General features: G+C 43.9%; 1 protein-coding gene across 1 annotated transcript in view; it reads left to right on the forward strand.

Moving 5' to 3' along the window:
- The window catches only part of LOC311129132 (copine-8-like), a 126,634-nt gene that overhangs the window by 102,808 nt on the left and 4,803 nt on the right, over positions 1-19,023 (forward strand). Inside the window, exons 14-18 of the mRNA XM_084161424.1 lie at positions 6,226-6,240; positions 11,607-11,653; positions 12,550-12,731; positions 13,584-13,711; positions 18,398-18,500. Of these exons, the coding sequence (XP_084017550.1) occupies positions 6,226-6,240; positions 11,607-11,653; positions 12,550-12,731; positions 13,584-13,711; positions 18,398-18,500 (475 nt within the window). The remainder of the gene's footprint in view (positions 1-6,225; positions 6,241-11,606; positions 11,654-12,549; positions 12,732-13,583; positions 13,712-18,397; positions 18,501-19,023) is intronic.

Consider the following 19,023-nt stretch of genomic DNA (forward strand, 5'->3'; position numbering starts at 1 on the left):
CAGGGCCTGGTCGTTCCAGCCAATGGGCGCAGCCTCCGTCCGGAAATCCAGAGCGTACTCAGACGCTGTCCTGGACCCCTGGCGCAGATGGAGGAGATACTCACCTCCCTCTCAGCCCTCAGTTGGGTGGTCGAAAACGGCACGGAAGAGTTGGGTGAAGCGCTCATAGGACTGTACTTCTGGACCGTCCCTCTCCCAGACGGCGTGCGCCCACACCAGAGCCCGGCCTGTTAGCACTGAAATCACCAAGTCCACCTTGTCCCTCTTGGAGGCCGCCTCGGCATGAAGTGCAAGGTGGAGGTCACACTGTAGGAGAAACCCCCTACAGTGAGCTGGGGTGCCGTCAAACCACTACAAGAGGGGCAGGTGGACATTGCTGATCGGACCGGGTGATGTAGATGGTGGTGGGGTGACAGGAACAACCGTGAGGAGCTGGGAAGGTGTAGCCTGCAGTTGGCGTACGGTCCGAATCACCTCGTCCATGGCAGTCCCAAGGTGCTCCAGGCTTCGCTCCTACAACGGAGAGGTCGGGATGTCCTGCTGCCTCCTGTTTTCTTGGGTCAGTCATTCTGTCACAAGTGTAGAGAGGAGTAGGCAGGAGGCAGTCGCAGGTTTAGAACTACTGAATTTATTAAAGCACCATAGCATAAAGTGGGACGAAACCCACAGTGCAAAATATAAAGTACTCAGGAAATAGTAGGAGAGATTCCTCTCAGGAAAACAAGCAACATATACCATGACTGACAAAGACAAATGACAGAGGGAGTATATATACAGTGATCGAGTGGGGATTGGAACCCGGTGTGTGTAATGATGGCGAGACAAGTCCGGTGTTGATGAGTGAAGGGCGTTTGCCAGCAGCAGGTTCGGCAGCAGCTAGAAGGCCGGCTACGCCGAACACCTAAGCTGGACAGGAGGGGAAGCCAAAGCGAAGGCTGGTGTGACACTGAGGTCTCTGACCTTTCCATGTGAGAGCTACATTTACTTCCTCTACCAATCAATAAGGTATCGGCAGAATACCAAAGACTCAACATATAAATGCAACATGCAACAATTTCAAAGATTTTGCTGAGTTGCAGTTCATATAAGGAAATCAGTCAATTGAAATAAAGTCATTTGTGACCCTAATCTATGGATTCCACATGACTGGGCAGGGGCGCAGCCATTGGTGGGCCTGGGAGGGCATAGGCCCACCCACTTGGGAGCCAGGCCCAGCCAAACAGAATTAGTTTTTCCCCACAAAAGGGATTTATTACAGACAGAAATACTCTTCAGCACCCCGCCCTCCCCCCTCTGACAATCCCGCTGGTGAAGAAGACGGATGTGGAGGTCATGGGCTGGCATGGTTGCACGTGGTCTGCGGTTGTGAGGCTTTATGGACATACTGCCAAATTCTCTAAAACGACATTGGAGGCAGCTTATGGTAGATAAATTAACATGAAATTATCTGGAAACAGCTCTGGTGGACATTCCTGCAGTCAGCATGCCAATTGCACGCTCCCTCAGAACTTGAGACATCTGTGGCATTGTGTTGTTTGACAAAACTGCACATTTTTGAGTGGCCTTTTATTGTCCCCAGCACAAGGTGCACCTGTGTAATGATCATGCTATTTAATCAGCTTCTTGATATGCCACACATGTCAGGTGGATGGATTATCTTGACAAAGGATAACATGCTCACTAACAGGGATGTAAACAAATGTATGCACACAATTTGAGATTAATATTTTTTTTGTGCGTATGGAACATTTCTGAGATCTTTTATTTCAGCTCATAAAACATGGGCCCGGCACTTTAAATTTTGCGTTTATATTTTTGTTCAGTGTATGTGACCGACCGGCTCGATGTGGTCTTATGTAGCAACATTTTAAATTGGGTTTTTTACATTGGATAAAAGTAGAGACTCAGAGCTAGAAAATGGTATATCATACACAACAGTTGAGGAACAATGGGAAAGTAATTCTGCTTTGAAAGTTCATAAACCTGTAGCCCCACTTTTCAGGAAATGGTACTTGAATGTTTTGGTACACCTACTTGAGAACTCTTCTTTGTCTACACCCATTCAGCATCGTTCATACCCTCTTAAGCCTTAGCCCCACCCAATTCTTTATAGATTCACGTGAGGCCAAGTGCTAAACAGAGTGAGTAAGGTAGTGTAGTAAACAACCAAAGATTTCAAGACTAAAAGTGGTGAAAGTAGCAGCCTACAATAAGGAAAAACTATATCCTAATCTGACTTTGGTGCAGGTCATGTGTTCTTTATATTACCGTCGCTGGTAAACACAGACTATATCAAATAAAAATAAAAGTTTGTCACATGCACAGGATACAGAAGGTGTAAAGGGTACAGTGAAATGGTTACTTGCATATTTGCATAGTAGCAATATCAAAAATAGTGTCCAGTTAAAAATATGTTATAATTATTAGATGATGGTTTCCCAGACACACTTGTCTAAATTCATGGGTCATGTGAAAGAAATGCTATAACCACCCCCCAGCCACATCTAGATAAGTGGATGGGTCACTATTGTCTAGACATGTACACATGTTCATGAAATACAATAGATATCCGTAAAGTAATCACCCCCAGACACACCTGGCTAACTTGAGTCTTTTGTTTAGACATGTAGCTAACTAGCTAAATAATGAACCGTAATCCCAACCCATAGCTACAGTACAAACGGATTGTCATAGCTAGTCACCATGCATGAAATGCTGTAGTATGAATCTGCAGGTAGCTAAAGCTAACCAACTAGGTTCAATGTTAGCTAGCTAGCTACTATTAGGCTATAAGTAGAAATGCAAATATTTTTCTGAGATTCAAATAATATTACTACACAGATCATACACGTAACGTTAGCTAGCGAGCCAGCAAGCTAACATTTGCTAGCTAGCTAACAGTACGCTTTAACTTGCAATGAAAATGACTTTCTGACAAAATTAGAAACGTATAATATAAAACAATGTAACTAGACTCTTACCCGTATACGTGTATTAATGCTTCACGGCAGCGTGTCTTTTCTGTTTGGTTTTGTAGCTAGCGACACTCCGGTTCACACTGACCGTGTGCAGAAAGTAGGCCATCACAACATCTTTTTGTTAATGATACACAGATAGATACGAATGAGAAATAATTGTATTTCTTTATTTTATGTACAATTTTACATTAGCACCATGAATACACACCACTTTGTAGGCTGAATGTCATTACACTTCATAGATGTCCCTTTCCATTCAAATGGCGGGTGCACTGTTCAGATGCTGGACTTATTTTTGAGTAGATGAACGTGCGCAGTGTCATGACTTCCTCCGAAGCTGCAGGCTTCGTCGTTCGTCGTCACCGGCCTTCTAGCCACTGCCGCTCCTCATCTCATCATTCCATTTGTTTTGTCTTGTTTATTGCACACACCTGGTTCATATCCCCTCATCAGTACCTCTATAAGTGTTCCCTCTCCCCCTTGTCTTTGTGTGTGATTGTTTATTGTGGAGGTTAGATTAGCTCAGTGGAGCTCTTTGTATGTTGTATCGCCAGGATATTTCACCCATGTGCCTTGTTGTTTCCAGTGCGCCTGATTTCCGCACTGGAGTGTTTGACGCATTGCTGCGTACCGCTGTGTTTTCGGAATAAACCTTTTATTCTGTGATTTACTCTCCTGCGCCTGACTCCTTCAAAATCACTCACCACACGCAGGTAGCGTACTTAACCTACTTTTTGAAGTGATTCGTTTGACAATCAGATGAAAATATCATGACTGGTTGTGTTCATGACACATTAAAAGGTAATTAATTTTTAAACAGAAACTACATGTCTTTACTATAAAGCCCATTAAAGAAAGATTGTGCATACAGGAGGTCCTGTAATTTTTTTTTTGGACCCCTCAGGATGTCACAGTATAAGTGTAGGGCACTTTCAAGTGATTTTACTGCTGTATGCTTATACCCCTACAGTGGCTTGCGAAAAGTATTCACCCCCCTTGATTCCCCCCCCCCCCCCCCCCCCTAAAGTCAATACCCTGTAGAGCCACCTTTTGCAGCAATTACAGCTGCAAGTCTCTTGGGGTATGTCTCTATAAGCTTGGCACATCTAGCCACTGGGATTTTTGCCCATTCTTCAAGGCAAAACTGCTCCAGCTCCTTCAAGTTGGATGGGTTCTGCTGGTGTACAGCAATATTTAAGTCATACCACAGATTGTCAATTGGATTGAGGTCTGGGCTTTGACTAGGCCATTCCAAGACATTTAAATGTTTCCCATTAAACCACTTGAGTGTTGCTTTACCACTATACTTAGGGTCATTGTCCTGCTGGAAGGTGAACCTCCGTCCCAGTCTCAAATCTCTGGAAGACTGAAACAGGTTTCCCTCAAGAATGTCCCTGTATCCACCATAAAGCCCAGCTCTGTGGAGTGTACGGCTTAAAGTGGTCCTATGGACAGATATTCCAATCTCTGCTGTGGAGCTTTGCAGCTCCTTCAGGGTTATCTTTGGTCTCTTTGTTGCCTCTCTGATTAATGCCCTCCTTGCCTGGTCCATGAGTTTTGGTGGGCGGCCCTCTCTTGGCAGGTGCCATATTCTTTCAATTTTTTTATAATGGATTAAATGGTGCTCCGTGGGATGTTCAAAGTTTCGTATATATTTTTTTACCCAACCCTGATCTGTACTTCTCCACAACTTTGTCCCTGACCTGTTTGGAGAGCTCCTTGGTCTTCATGGTGCCGCTTGCTTGGTGGTGCCCATTTGCTTAGTGGTGTTGCAGACTCTGGGGCCTTTCAGAACAGGTGTATATATATTGAGATCATGTGACAAATCATGTAACACTTAGATTGCACACAGGTGAACTTTATTTAACTAATTATGTGACTTCTGAAGGTAATTGGTTGCACCAGATCTTATTTAGCGGCTTCATAGCAAAGGGGGTGAATACATATGCACGCACCACTTTTCCGTTATTTATTTTTTAGAATTTTTTGGAACAAATAATTTTTTTAATTTCACTTCACCAATTTAGACTATTTTGTGTATGTCCATTACATGAAATCCAAATAAAAAATCAATTTCAATTACAGGTTGTAATGCAACAAAATAGGAAAAACGCCAAGGGGGATGAATACTTTTGCGAGGCACTGTATATAAAATCCTGACCTTGAATGCAAACACTGTAACAATACTTTTTGAATTGATTTATGATTTATTTGAATAGGGAAATTTACCAAACCTAAGCTGAAGCATTTAAGGCGTTGAACTATCAAAATTATATTGAAAAAAATCCACCTTGCATCGATTAAGGTTCAAAATGTTGTGGCCCCCCTAAACTGGGTCTGTGCCCATTAAATATTTTCTGGACACGCCACTGCATAGCACCACCTGAAGTTTGATAAACGGCATTGGTGCTATGGTCACCAAATCTATTTCTCTATGCAATTCTATTAGTATAAAAAAATATCCCCATTATTTTTGGCATACAATATACAGTAGCTCAGTATTTGTATTATTTATTTTATACAGTATTTTTTGCTCATCTTTATCAAGGGTGCCAGTAATTATGGACCTGACTGGATGTAACACAATGGCCGTTGGCCACAGTGATATGGAAGTGTGACCATCACTGAATAGACCCTGTAGATGCATGTAATATGTACTGTATGTACACTGAGTGTACAAAACATTAAGAACACCTGCTCTTTCCATGACATAGACGGACCAGGTGAATCCAGGTGAAAGCTGTGATCCCTTATTGATGTAACTTGTTAAATCCACTTCAATCAGTGTAGATGAAGGTGAGGAGATAGGTTAAAGAAGGATGTTTAAGCCTTGAGACAATTGAGACATGGATTATGTATGTGTGCCATTCAGAGGGTGAATGGGCAAGACAAAAGGTTTAAGTGCCTTTGAACAGGGTGTGGTAGTATGTGCCAGGCGCATCGGTTTGTTTCAAGAACTGCAATGCTGCTGGGTTTTTCACGCTCAACAGTTTCCTGTGTGTATCAAGAATGGTCCACCATGTTGAATGTTTTGTACACTCAGTGTATATTGATGTGGTTTAATGTGTATGCCCCTAGCCAATGTGATGGAGGTCAACAATGTAACTGGAGACAAGTGTGTAGGAGGCAGGAGTTTACTTTTTTACTCTGCTTATGTAAAATGCATACACAAAACTAGGTCCTTCTGAATGTTGTAGAATAAAAAGCACTTTCCTAACTCTCAACATTGTATGTGTTTTTTTGACAGAGTGGGCCAGGGAGGGTGAGTGGTGTTTTGTGACTAAAGTGAAGTGGAAAGCGATGTTTTCGCTGTTTGAAGCCTAAATGGACGATAATGGACTATAGTGCTCATGTTTCATAATATCTGCTGCATGCTGAGCTCTTCTCACACAACCTTCTCATTCCCCCTCGCGTCTCTGCATCTGTTTGGGCTTGTTTGCTGTGAAATAGCATGTGACTTTAATAGGTTTAATCTACACAGAACAAAAATATAAACGCAACATGTAAAGTGTTCGTCCCATGTTTCATGAGCTGAAATAAAAAGTCCCATACATTTTCCATTCACACCTATTTCTCAAAAATGTTGTGCACAGATTTGTTTACATCCCTGTTAGTGAGCATTTCTCCTTTGCCGAGATACACCTGACAGGTGTGGCATATCAAGAAGCTGATTAAATAGCATGATCATTACACAGGTGCACCTTGTGCTGGGGACAATAAAAGGCCACTTTAAAATATGCAGTTTCGTCACACAACACAATGCCACAGATGTCTCTAATTTTGAGGGAGCGTGCAATTGGCATGCTGACTTCAGGACTGTCCACCAGAGCGGTTGCCAGAGAATTGAATGTTAATTTCTCTATCATAAGCCGCCTCCATCGTTGTTTCAGAGAATTTGGCAGTATGTCCCACTGGCCTCACAACCGCAGACCACGTGTATGTCATCGTGTTGGCGATCGGTTTGCTGATGTCAACGTTGTGAACAGAGTGCCCCATGGTGGCGGTGTGGTGATGGTATGGGCAGGCATAAGCTACGGACAATGAACACAATTGATTTTATTGATGGCAATTTCAATGCACAGAGATACCGTGACGAGATCCTGAGGCCCATTGTCGTGCCATTCATCCACCGCCATCACCTCATGTTTCAGCATGATTTATCTAGGCAATCAGTTAAGAACAAATTCCAAACCTGGACGACGCTGGGCCAATTGTGCGCTGTCCTATGGGACTCCCAATCACGGCAGGTTGTGATACAGCCTGGAATCGAACCAGGGGGTCTGTAGTGACGCCTCAAGCACTGAGATGCAGTGCCTTAGACCACTGCGCCACTCGGGAGCCCGAGTGATAATGCACGTCCCCATGCCGCAAGGATCTGTACACAATTCCTGGAAGCTGAAAATGTCCCAGTTCTTCCATGGCCTGCATACTCACCAGACATGTCACCCAATGAGCATGTTTGGGATGCTCTGGATCAACATACACGACAGCATGTTCTAGTTTCCGACAATATCCAGCAACTTCGCACGCCCATTGAAAAGGAGTGGGACAACATTCCACAGGCCACAAACAGCTTGATCAACTCTATGCGAAGGAGATGTGTTGCGCTGCATGAGACAAATGGTGGTCACACCAGATACTGGTTGGTTTTCTGATCCACGGCCCTACCTTTTTTTTAAGGTATCTGTGACCAACAGTGACGTGAAATCCATAGATTAGGTCCTAATGAATTTATTTCAATTGACTGATTTCCTTATGAACTGTAACTCAGTAAAATCTTTGAAATTGTTGCATGTTGCGTTTATATTTTTGTTCAGTATATAATCACTTTTTATTTTATTATCTTCTTCTCTTCTGTTCTCTTCTCTTCTCGTCACTTCTCTCCTCCCCCTCACCTCCCCTCCACAGCATTTTGATTTTGATTGACACCTGTATGGAGATTCACCTCATTAGACCAGAGCATATTGAAGCCCTCATCCTGACAGGTTCTGAGTGAGAGCAGCCATTGTTAGTGACTCACTCCAATCTGCTAATTTTCATTAGTTCAGAAGCCCTTTGAAGTGAATGGAAATGCACTACAAGAATTAACATTGGTGTTAGCATAGAGAATGGATGGGTAGTGTGTTTTAAATCCCCTATCTATTCTCCAGCAGCACACAGCTGTTATGTGTGTGCATGTGTGCGTGGGATTGGGACCCTCATTCAGTGTTAATGTATCAACACCAGTGTGATGTATACAAAGTGATTAACACGGTCCATTTGAAACAGAATTAATCCAACCTTCTGTTCTGCTCGTGCTGCTTTCAAGTCATATTAAGCGTGTGTCAATGTTCCCTTAATGGTTGCTGATGTTTTGTTATGTAGGAAGCATGTAAACAATCAGTCTTCTTATTCTTCTTTTATTTTTCTTTCCTTCTTCTCTTAACTTCCACAGTATTGTCATCACCACTGCACAGTACCGTGGTTTGTCATACATTGTCAGAGCCTAGTCCAGTTGAAGCACCCAGGGCTTTAACAATAACACTAGGAATGGATCGCTCTCTGGGTCCCAGCTGTTCAATAGGCATTTACCATCATATCTCTCCACTCCTTACTCATTAACCCAGCCCACCTTTCTCGCTCTCTCTCTCTCTCTCTCTCTCTCTCTCTCTCTCTCTCTCTCTCTCTCTCTCTCTCTCTCTCTCTCTCTCTCTCTCTCTCTCTCTCTCTCTCTCTCTCTCTCTCTCTCTCTCTCTCTCTCTCTCTCTCTCTCTCTCTCTCTCTCTCTCTCTCTCTCTCTCTCTCTCTCTCTCTCTCTCTCTCTCTCTCTCTCTCTCCATCTCTCCACTCCAGTAACAATAGGAGGATGATTCTCTGCTCCTCCTAATCTTCTCTACTTACACGGCCATTATTTTGTATTCCACTCACATTCACACACACTTATCTTTCCTCATCTCTCCAGACAAGGTTCTTTCTTTCTTTCTTTCTTTCATTCCCAGACGTTTTTATTTTTCTGTGAATTGGTCATCAGCTGGCTCTGTGGCTGGCAGGGGTTTGTTCACTCTTCATGTCCGGAGGCAATCTGAAGCAAATAAATGGAGAGCTGTAGAGAAAGGTGCTGTGCTGATCTCCCCTGGGTAATACTATCATATAGGAGACATAGACATTAGTCGGGGTGTGTGCGCGCCTCCTCCACCTCCTCCCACTCCCCATCTCCTCTCTTCCACTCTCCTCTCCACTTCTCCTCTCCGCTCCTCTCTCTGATAACGATCCAGCTAATAACACAGTCAGAGATTAAATGGTTTGCTACAAAGTCCTCATAGTCACTTCCTTAGTGATTTCCTGCTTTACTGTTTGTTCTGAAAATCTTACTTGAGAAGAGCTGACTTTCTATCCGTCACTTTAATGTTGCTTTTAGATAACATTTCATGGCAAGCTTAGCTAAAAATCGACCATGTTAAAAGTCAAATTCTCTCTCTCTGTATCTGTTGAAAGAGTAGCTTTTCGGGTTTGAGCTGAGTTAAAGCGGCAATAAGCAGTAGAAACAATAACAAAGGGTCATCCCCGCCCCTGTTTCGGTAAAAAACTTAGGGATGGGGCTGGAGAAATGTAAACCGTCTCAAATTCATAGACAGATCTATGTATGCAAGACCTGACCATCCATGATATCAGAATTATAGTTTTAACCATGTTTTGAGGCTATACAGTGTTTGTTAACATTTACTTTGTTTACAGACATTGGTTAACAAACAAGCTTATATTTTGGGTACTGATGGGGGTACAACAGTATATTCTTTAAGAATCAATGGGGACATATCATTAATTTATAAGTACAACAATTTATGTAGCAACTGCTGATTGCCCCTTTAAGCTCAGAACGGGCTGGCAAGTTTTCCTGGAACGTGCATCGCCAGGGGCAACACCAGTAGCCAATGGGGTGATGTTTCACTCTTATCTCACTGTGCACACTCATCTGTGATTGGTGCAGAAGCTTTGGCTGACCTTTAGCGAGAGCCCTCTGCATTCTGATGTGAATCATTAGAATGTATCTCTGAGTTGGATCTCCTCTGATTTACAGTCTCTGTGTTATATGGGAATAACTGAGTAATATTTCATTTCAGACTGGGATACATTTCTCTAATCTCCTCTCTTTTTTTCTCTTTCTCTCTCTCTATGCATCTCCTTCCCCTGTTACTGGCTGTCCTCACACTCTCTGAACAAGGTGGAAACTCTCACTGTGCGTGTGTGTATGCGCACGGGTGTGTGTGTGTGTGTGTGTGTGTGTGTTTGAGGAGACATCCATAATTCAGGCTGGCGGGCCACAGTCTGTCTGTCTGTCTCCCTCTTGGCACAGAGAGCTGGACCAGATATGACTCCAATACACCGCTGTCTCACCTCCTCTTCTCCTTGCAGACTTGTCCCCCTGTTCCTTTCTCAGAATAGTAGACTACTTGTGTCTCCTCTCCACTGACTTCTGCAGCTTACCAATACCCTTAAATATTGAGTGGTGCATCTTGGCACTGAATTATACAATGGGAAAAAATACTTGATTTCGAGGAACATGAGTTACATTACAATTCAGTGAAGTAAAAAAATAATCTGTTTGATGCAGGATAGCCCAGTATAACGTGCACATTGACATACACTAGCAGATTGAACTTTTTACCCCTACACAAATATTGTTTAAGAAATGCGCTCAAACACATTCTTAGCATGCATGCAAACCGAAGCGTAAATTAGTGATTTAAGAGTAAAATAGTGATTTAACTCAGGGACATTATGCAAGCATCCCTCTACTCCTCCTCTCATCCTCCCTCTCTCCTCCCCCTCTCCTCCCTCTCTCCTCCCTCTCTCCTCCCCTCCACGCCTAGACTCTAACCCTGATGCAGCCTCTGACCTAACATGAGGCGACAGCTCCGTACTTCAGGCATCACTCCCCACCCACCCCTTCCTCTCCCAGCAGTAGACCCAGGCTGTGTGTCTGTGTGGACTAGAGTAGCACAAAGCCCGACTTGGGCCCTATCCATCCATACCCGCCTCATGGCTCCTAGCCTGACCTGAACCACAGCCAACGCAGGCAGAGTGGCTCGGCGCTGGGGAGAGGAGAGCACCGAGCCCCTGGTCTGGTTCTCCCCCTTTCTCACAATGAGTAAACAGGCTTCGTCAGGTCTGCTGCACTAACGTGTGTCTGCGGGCTGTGCAGTGCACTCCACATGGTGTCACAGGGTGACAAGTCCAATGGTTCCTTACAGTACCTGATCTATTCCAATACAGGAGGTGGTGGAGAGGGCAAGAGGCTGTGTGAGCTACAGTGCACGGTACGGCACGCACAGCACACAACAGCACTGTGTGCACTCACCTGTTCAACCCGTTGTTTGTCTTGACTTGTTGGGAAATACTGTAAGTAGTGAAGGATTAGACAGTTATCTCTCTCTCTCTATTTATATTTGATTTAGTTTCCTCAGGGATCAAGGGAAAGGAGGGTTTTCAACTTGCCTGCTTGCTTGAGCTATGATAATCAGAACATTATTGTGTTTGCTACAGTTTATTAAGCCAATGGTTTATGGTGTGTATGTGTGTGTGTGTGTGTGTGTCCATGCTAGCGTGCGGTAAATGAATAAATACCCTCCTCTTGCGTTTGCCTTCCAGGACCCAGATAAATTTCACAGTGGCGATTGATTTCACCGCTTCAAACGGTGAGCAACACACACACACACACTCACTCACACACTCAACACTTCTCCTAATGCTCGACCAGGGCTATTTAAATGTATGCAGATGGGGAATAAAGTTATCTGTAATAGCCCTACTCTATTAAAACCTAATGCTGTAAAAGAGATGATAGCTTAGTGGTGATAACAGGAACGAATGTGCCTCTCTTATCCATTTAATGTGGGCCTGTTATAGCAAGGCTGGGAGGAAATGGCCTATCTTAGACGTTATAGTGAGGTTGACTGGGACTACCATATCTCTTAGATACCAACAGATGGTTCAATTCAAACATAGACCCACTGATAACTCATAAGCGTAGGGTTATTGGTTCCTTGTTTTTATTTGACAAGGTTCGATATAGGATATGATATGCAGGAGCTGATGTTATGGATTTGTGTCCAATAGGGCCGTTAAAATATCTAAATGTCATATGTCACTATACTCATAACCACTACAGCCAGTGTGCTATGAAGTGATTTTACTAGACACTAGTGAAATTATTCTCCTGCTCATATTGATTATGGAATGATGTATGTCACTTATACTGTACCCACTACCCAGAGTATTATACAGAGGGAAAGGCAGGGAAAGAGATCTAACACAGTCTCTAGTGAAATACTGTATTATGCTGTGTAAAAGAATCACCATTTTGGTTGAAATCACAACTACCTTTCTGTATGGGCAAAACTCAGAGAACACCCTATTCCACATATAATGCACCACTTTCAACCATAAACAGCATGGGCTAGCAGTGCACTAAATGGTGAATTAATTTTAATTTGAGACACATCCATTCCTTTCTATATCTGGCTCTGTTGTTCCATTATTGTACCTTGTTATTACTGTCCCATTATTTACCATTACCATACCTGTTTCCCAGGCAACCCAGCCCAGCCCACCTCCCTCCACTACATGAGTCCCTACCAGATGAATGCCTATGCCATGGCCCTGAAGGCTGTAGGGGAGATCATCCAGGACTACGACAGTGATAAGATGTTCCCTGCTTTGGGCTTCGGCGCCAAGCTGCCCCCCGACGGACGGGTCTCACATGAGTTCGCCCTGGTAAGTGACCTCTAACCCCTGACCTCAACCCCCTGAACCCTGATAAGATGTTCCCTGCTCTGGGCTTCGGAGCCAAGCTGCCCCCTGACAGATGGGTCTCACATGAGTTTGCCGTGGTAAGTGAGTGATGTCGTTCAGAGAGGTTGGAACAAAACCTGTGGATGGATACCCCAACACCAGAGTTGTTCAGTCCTGGCTCAGTTGGTTAAATTGTGGGTTTGCTCCCTGCATGGACCACATATACTTAATGTGTTTACCATGGTTACAGGCTTGTTTTGTTTACATCTGGTCAAAAGCTGCAGATGCAACCATCGAAGCATAAGCAATTAGACAAGTGAAAGAGCAACAAAAAACTAAGCAAACTCCACCTATCTGGCACTCCAGGCAGGCTCGAACCCTCAAAGTTTCAACGTCTCCTTAGTGGCTGTATTGTAGAGGCTTAGGATGCCAAGTCCTAAAAAAAATACTACCCCTGAGTTCTATGACTGCCAAGGAGAACAGTAACTGTCCTTTCTGTAAGACAGAAACCATCGATCACATACAGCCCTCCCTCCCTCCCGCTCTCTCTCCTTCCCTCTTCAGCTCTACAGAGTACTGTAAACAGTAGGATACCACTCAGACAGGAACATGCCTCCAGCACGCTCAGCAGGGATTTCCAATATGTATCTCTCACTGGGCCTAAAGTTGTATTGATGAAAGCTGTTTATTTATCCTCCTCTAGTTCTCCTCCTCCATTACCTTGCTTCAGAATTGAATTGGAAAGATCTTTAACCAAATGTTTTATTTTATTCTCCTGCTTGAATGGGATTGATGAAAGATGTTTAACTACCCTCCTCTTTTTGTGTCTTCCAGAATGGCAACCCCCAAAACCCATACTGTGCAGGTATAGATGGAGTGATGGAGGCATATTACCAGAGCCTGAAGTCAGTCTGCCTCTACGGCCCAACCAACTTCTCTCCTGTTATCAACCATGTGGCCAGGTAAGGGGCTATAAGGAACAAAGCTGGGGGGGTCACTTGGGGTCACTTCAGTTTTTGATTCATTTCAGTGAATTTGCGAACCAAATTGAAATTCAATTTGTGAAAAGAAAATTATATTACCCACGGTTTTCTGTCAGGAGTTTTTAGATTCAGTCCCTGAACTGATTGAATACACATAGCAGGGTGATAACAACAGAGGGTGATATCTGTAGGTCTTCCTTCATTGAATTTCAGATCACATTCCTACCAATGCACACCTAAACCTCCCAGGCATGAGAGAGCCATGTGTCATGATTCCTGAGACCTGAGTAGATCAATACTAACTAAGATGGCCTAAACGTGTGTATCGATCCACTGTCCTCTGTGTTCCAGTGAGAGTCATTCGCGACGCAGGCTGTATGTTGTGATTGATGAGTTGTTTCCCTGAGAGCAGAAAAGACTAACAGAGGAAGTGTCCAGACTAACAGAGAGTTAACTGAAATGTAGCAGCTTTTAAAAGTGCAAGTAGATGTTTCAGTACATAACTCACAGAGTATTATACTGAGAATAAGTTGGTGACAGTGTTTCGGCTACATGGACTAATGGAGACATAACTGAGATTCTTCAACTCTTAAAAGTGTGACTATGTTTCTCAGTGCATGCACAGCTCACAATTTCACAGATAATAAGTGTGACTGTGTTATAACATTCCACTGTAGAACTTTAACGTTAATTGAGTCACAGAAAAGGTGCTTCTGAGCTGTTAAAAAATAAATTGTAGTTTTCTGTGACTTTTTGTCACATTCTGTTCTTTAATTAACCAGTAAACGTGTTGTTTGTGTGAGTGAACAATGACTACACAGTCCTTCCCATACACAGTCAAAAGTTTGAACACACCTACTCATTCAAGGGTTTTTCTTTATTTTTACTATTTTCTACATTGTAGAATAATAGTGAAGACATCAAAACTATGAAATAACACATATGGAATCATGTAGTAACCAAAAAAGTGTTAAACAAATCCAAATATATTTTATATTTGAGATTCTTCAAAGTATCCACCCTTTGCCTTGATGACAGCTTTGCACACTCTTGGCATTCGCTCAATCAGCTTCACCTGGAATGCTTTTCCAACAGTCTTTTCGGAGTTCCCACATATGCTTAGCACTTGTTGGCTGATTTTCCTTCACTCTGCCGTCCGAATCATCCCAGGTCATCTGATGCAGCACTCCATCACTCTCCTTCTTGGTAAAATAGCCCTTACACAGCCTGGAGGTGTGTTGGATCATTGTCCTGTTGAAAAACAAATGATAGTCCCACTAAGCCCAAACCAGATGGGATGGCGTATCGCTGCAGAATGCTGTGGTAGCCATGCTGGTTAAGTGTGCCTTGAATTATTTTATAAATCACAGACAGTGTCACCAGCAAAGCACCCCCACACCATAACACCTCCTCCTCCATGCTTTACGGTGGGAACTACACATGCGGAGATGATCTGTTCACCCACACCAAGTCTCACAAATGCACGGCGGTTGGAACCAAGAATCTCAAATTTGGACTCATTTCCACCGGTCTAATGTCCATTGCTCATGTTTCTTGGCCCAAGCAAGTCTCGTCTTCTTATTGGTGTCCTTTAGCAGTGGTTCCTTTGCAGCAATTCGACCATGAAGGCCTGATTCACACAGTCCCCTCTGAACAGTTGATGTTGAGATGTGTCTGTGACTTGAACTCTGTGAAGCATTTATTTGGGCTGCAATTTCTGAGGCTGGTAACTCTAATGAACTTATCCTCTGCAGCAGAGGTAACTCTGGGTCTTCCATTCCTGTGGCGGTCCTCATGAGAGCCAGTTACATCATAGCGCTTGATGGTTTTTGCGACTGCACTTGAAGAAACTTTCAAAGTTCTTGACATTTTCCGTATCGACTGACCTTCATGTCTTAAAGTAATGATGGACTGTCGTTTCTCTTTGCTTATTTGAGCTGTTCTTGCCATAATATGGACTTGGTCTTGTATCAAATAGGGCTATCTTCTGTGTACCCCCCCTACCTTGTCACAACACAACTGATTGGCTCAAACGCATTAAGAAGGAAATAAATTCCACAAATGAACTTTTAAGAAGGCACACCTGTTAATTGAAATGCATTCCAGGTGACATACCTCATGAAGCTGGTTGAGAGAATGCCAAGAGTGTGCAAAGCTGTCATCAAGGTAAAGGGTGGCTATTTGAAGAATCTCAAATATAAAATATACACTGCTCAAAAAAATTAAGGGAACACTTAAACAACACATCCTAGATCTGAATGAATGAAATAATCTTATTAAATACTTTTTTCTTTACATAGTTGAATGTGCTGACAACAAAATCACACAAAAATTATCAATGGAAATCAAATGTATCAACCCATGGAGGTCTGGATTTGGAGTCACCCTCAAAATTTAAGTGGAAAACCACACTACAGGCTGATCCAACTTTGATGTAATGTCCTCAAAACAAGTCAAAATGAGGCTCATTAGTGTGTGTGGCCTCCACGTGCCTGTATGACCTCCCTACAACGCCTGGGCATGCTCCTGATGAGGTGGCGGATGGTCTCCTGAGGGATCTCCTCCCAGACCTGGACTAAAGCATCCGCCAACTCCTGGACAGTCTGTGGTGCAACGTGGCGTTGGTGGATGGAGCGAGACATGATGTCCCAGATGTGCTCAATTGGATTCAGGTCTGGGGAACGGGCGGGCCAGTCCATAGCATCAATGCCTTCCTCTTGCAGGAACTGCTGACACACTCCAGCCACATGAGGTCTAGCATTGTCTTGCATTAGGAGGAACCCAGGGCCAACCGCACCAGCATATGGTCTCACAAGGGGTCTGAGGATCTCATCTCAGTACCTAATGGCAGTCAGGCTACCTCTGGCGAGCACATGGAGGGCTGTGCGGCCCCCAAAGAAATGCCACCCCACACCATGACTGACCCACCGCCAAACCGGTCATGCTGGAGGATGTTGCAGGCAGCAGAACGTTCTCCACGGCATCTCCAGACTCTGTCATGTCTGTCACATGTGCTCAGTGTGAACCTGCTTTCATCTGTGAAGAGCACAGGGCGCCAGAGGCGAATTTGCCAATCTTGGTGTTCTCTGGCAAATGCCAAACGTCCTGCACGGTGTTGGGCTGTAAGCACAACCCCCACCTGTGGACGTCGGGCCCTCATACCACTTTCATGGAGTCTGTTTCTGAACGTTTGAGCAGACACATGCACATTTGTGGCCTGCTGGAGGTCATTTTGCAGGGCTCTGGCAGTGCTCCTCCTGCTCCTCCTTAAACAAAGGCGGAGGTAGCGGTCCTGCTGCTGGGTTGTTGCCCTCCTACGGCCTCCTCCACGTCTCCTGATGTACTGGCCTGTCTCCTGGTAGCGCCTCCATGCTCTGGACACTACGCTGACAGACACAGCAAACCTTCTTGCCACAGCTCGCATTGATGTGCCATCCTGGATGAGCTGCACTACCTGAGCCACTTGTGTGGGTTGTAGACTCCGTCTCATGCTACCACTAGAGTGAAAGCACCGCCAGCATTCAAAAGTGACCAAAACATCAGCCAGGAAGCATAGGAACTGAGAAGTGGTCTGTGGTCACCACCTGCAGAACCACTTCTTTATTGGGGGTGTCTTGCTAATTGCCTATAATTTCCACCTGTTGTCTATTCCATTTGCACAACAGCATGTGAAATGTATTGTCAATCAGTGTTACTTCCTAAGTGGACAGTTTGATTTCACAGAAGTGTGATTGACTTGGAGTTACATTGTGTTGTTTAAGTGTTCCCTTTATTTTTTTGAGCAGTGTATTTGGATTTGTTTAACACTTTCTTGGTTACTACATGATTCCATATGTGTTATTTCATAGTTTTGATGTCTTCACTATTATTCTACAATGTAAAAAATAGTCAAAATAAAGAAAAACCCTTGAATGAGTAGGTGTGTCCAGACTTCTGACTGGTAGTGTACATGCGTGTGCACATACCTATACACACACAGTCCTTAAGCCTTAATGAGCTTGCCTTAATGAAGTAAAGGTGCTGTCAGAAGTTGAGATTAACAGACTTCTGTGTGCATGTGTGTGTGTGTGTGTGTGCATCTACATGCATGTGTGTGTGCGCCTGTTTGTTGTTGCTGGGAAGCCCCGCTAGAAATGTCGAGTTGAGGGTTGACAACCCAGTGCAAAATTAGTTCATTAGTGCCACCCTAGACACCCCCCTCCTCCCTTCTCCTCACCTCTCCCCTCACTCCCAGGCCCCACTGTCATGCCAGCCTCCTCTCATCTACTCTGTTTGTCTCATCTCCTCATTCTCCGTGTGCCACTCGCCCCCACGTTTTAATAATAACCGCTCCGTTCCTTCTCTGCCTTGCCTCACGCTCCTCGCAGTTTAATAACTGTTCAGTTGACTTCTCTGTCTTTGTCTCTGTATCCGACGCTGCAAGCATCAGATGTTCTCTCGCCGCCCGCCTTACGTGTGTTTGAGCACAGGAAGCAGTCAGAGGCTAGGGCACACGTTGTGTAAAGTAGGTGCCAGAAATAATATCACTACCCAGCCAGTTCATGCCGGGTTTGAAAGGTTACGTCTGTAGGAAATAAATACAATGTTTAATGTAGGGTTTTATGGATATTATAAACACTTGAGTAGTTCACCTATGTACACTGTATGTCTCTCTCCTGTGTGTAGGTATGCTGCATCAGGGAAGAATGGCTCTCAGTACTTCATCCTCCTCATCATTACAGATGGAGTCATCTCAGACATGGCCCAGACCAAGGAGTCCATCGTCAACGTAAGAACAACAATTCACTAACTGCTAGGCAATGTTCCCGCTTTGGCGGAGACCACATTCACGTTAAACCCTCCATATGTCGGCTCAATCGGAATGACCTTTAAATTGACCATTTTCCAAATCCACGATCTGATTGAATCCTGGCCCCAGGTCACTAAATGGTCAGTATGGACACTAGTGGCTAAGACACACATCACTGTCTGTATTACCATAGTCAGGGGAGATGAGCCAGGGGACTTGATTGGGGGAAGTGGGCAAAGTAATATATACAGTGGGGAGAACAAGTATTTGATACACTGCCGATTTTGCAGGTTTTCCTACTTACAAGGCATGTAGAGGTCTGTAATTTTTTATCATAGGTACACTTCAACTGTGAGAGACGGAATCTAAAACAAAAATCCAGAAAATCACATTGTATGATTTTTAAGTAATTCATTTGCATTTTATTGCATGACATAAGTATTGATACATCAGAAAAGCAGAACTTAATATTTGGTACAGAAACCTTTGTTTGCAATTACAG

Source organism: Coregonus lavaretus, assembly GCF_964263955.1.
Source record: "Coregonus lavaretus genome assembly, chromosome: 5".
NCBI lineage: Eukaryota > Metazoa > Chordata > Actinopteri > Salmoniformes > Salmonidae > Coregonus > Coregonus lavaretus.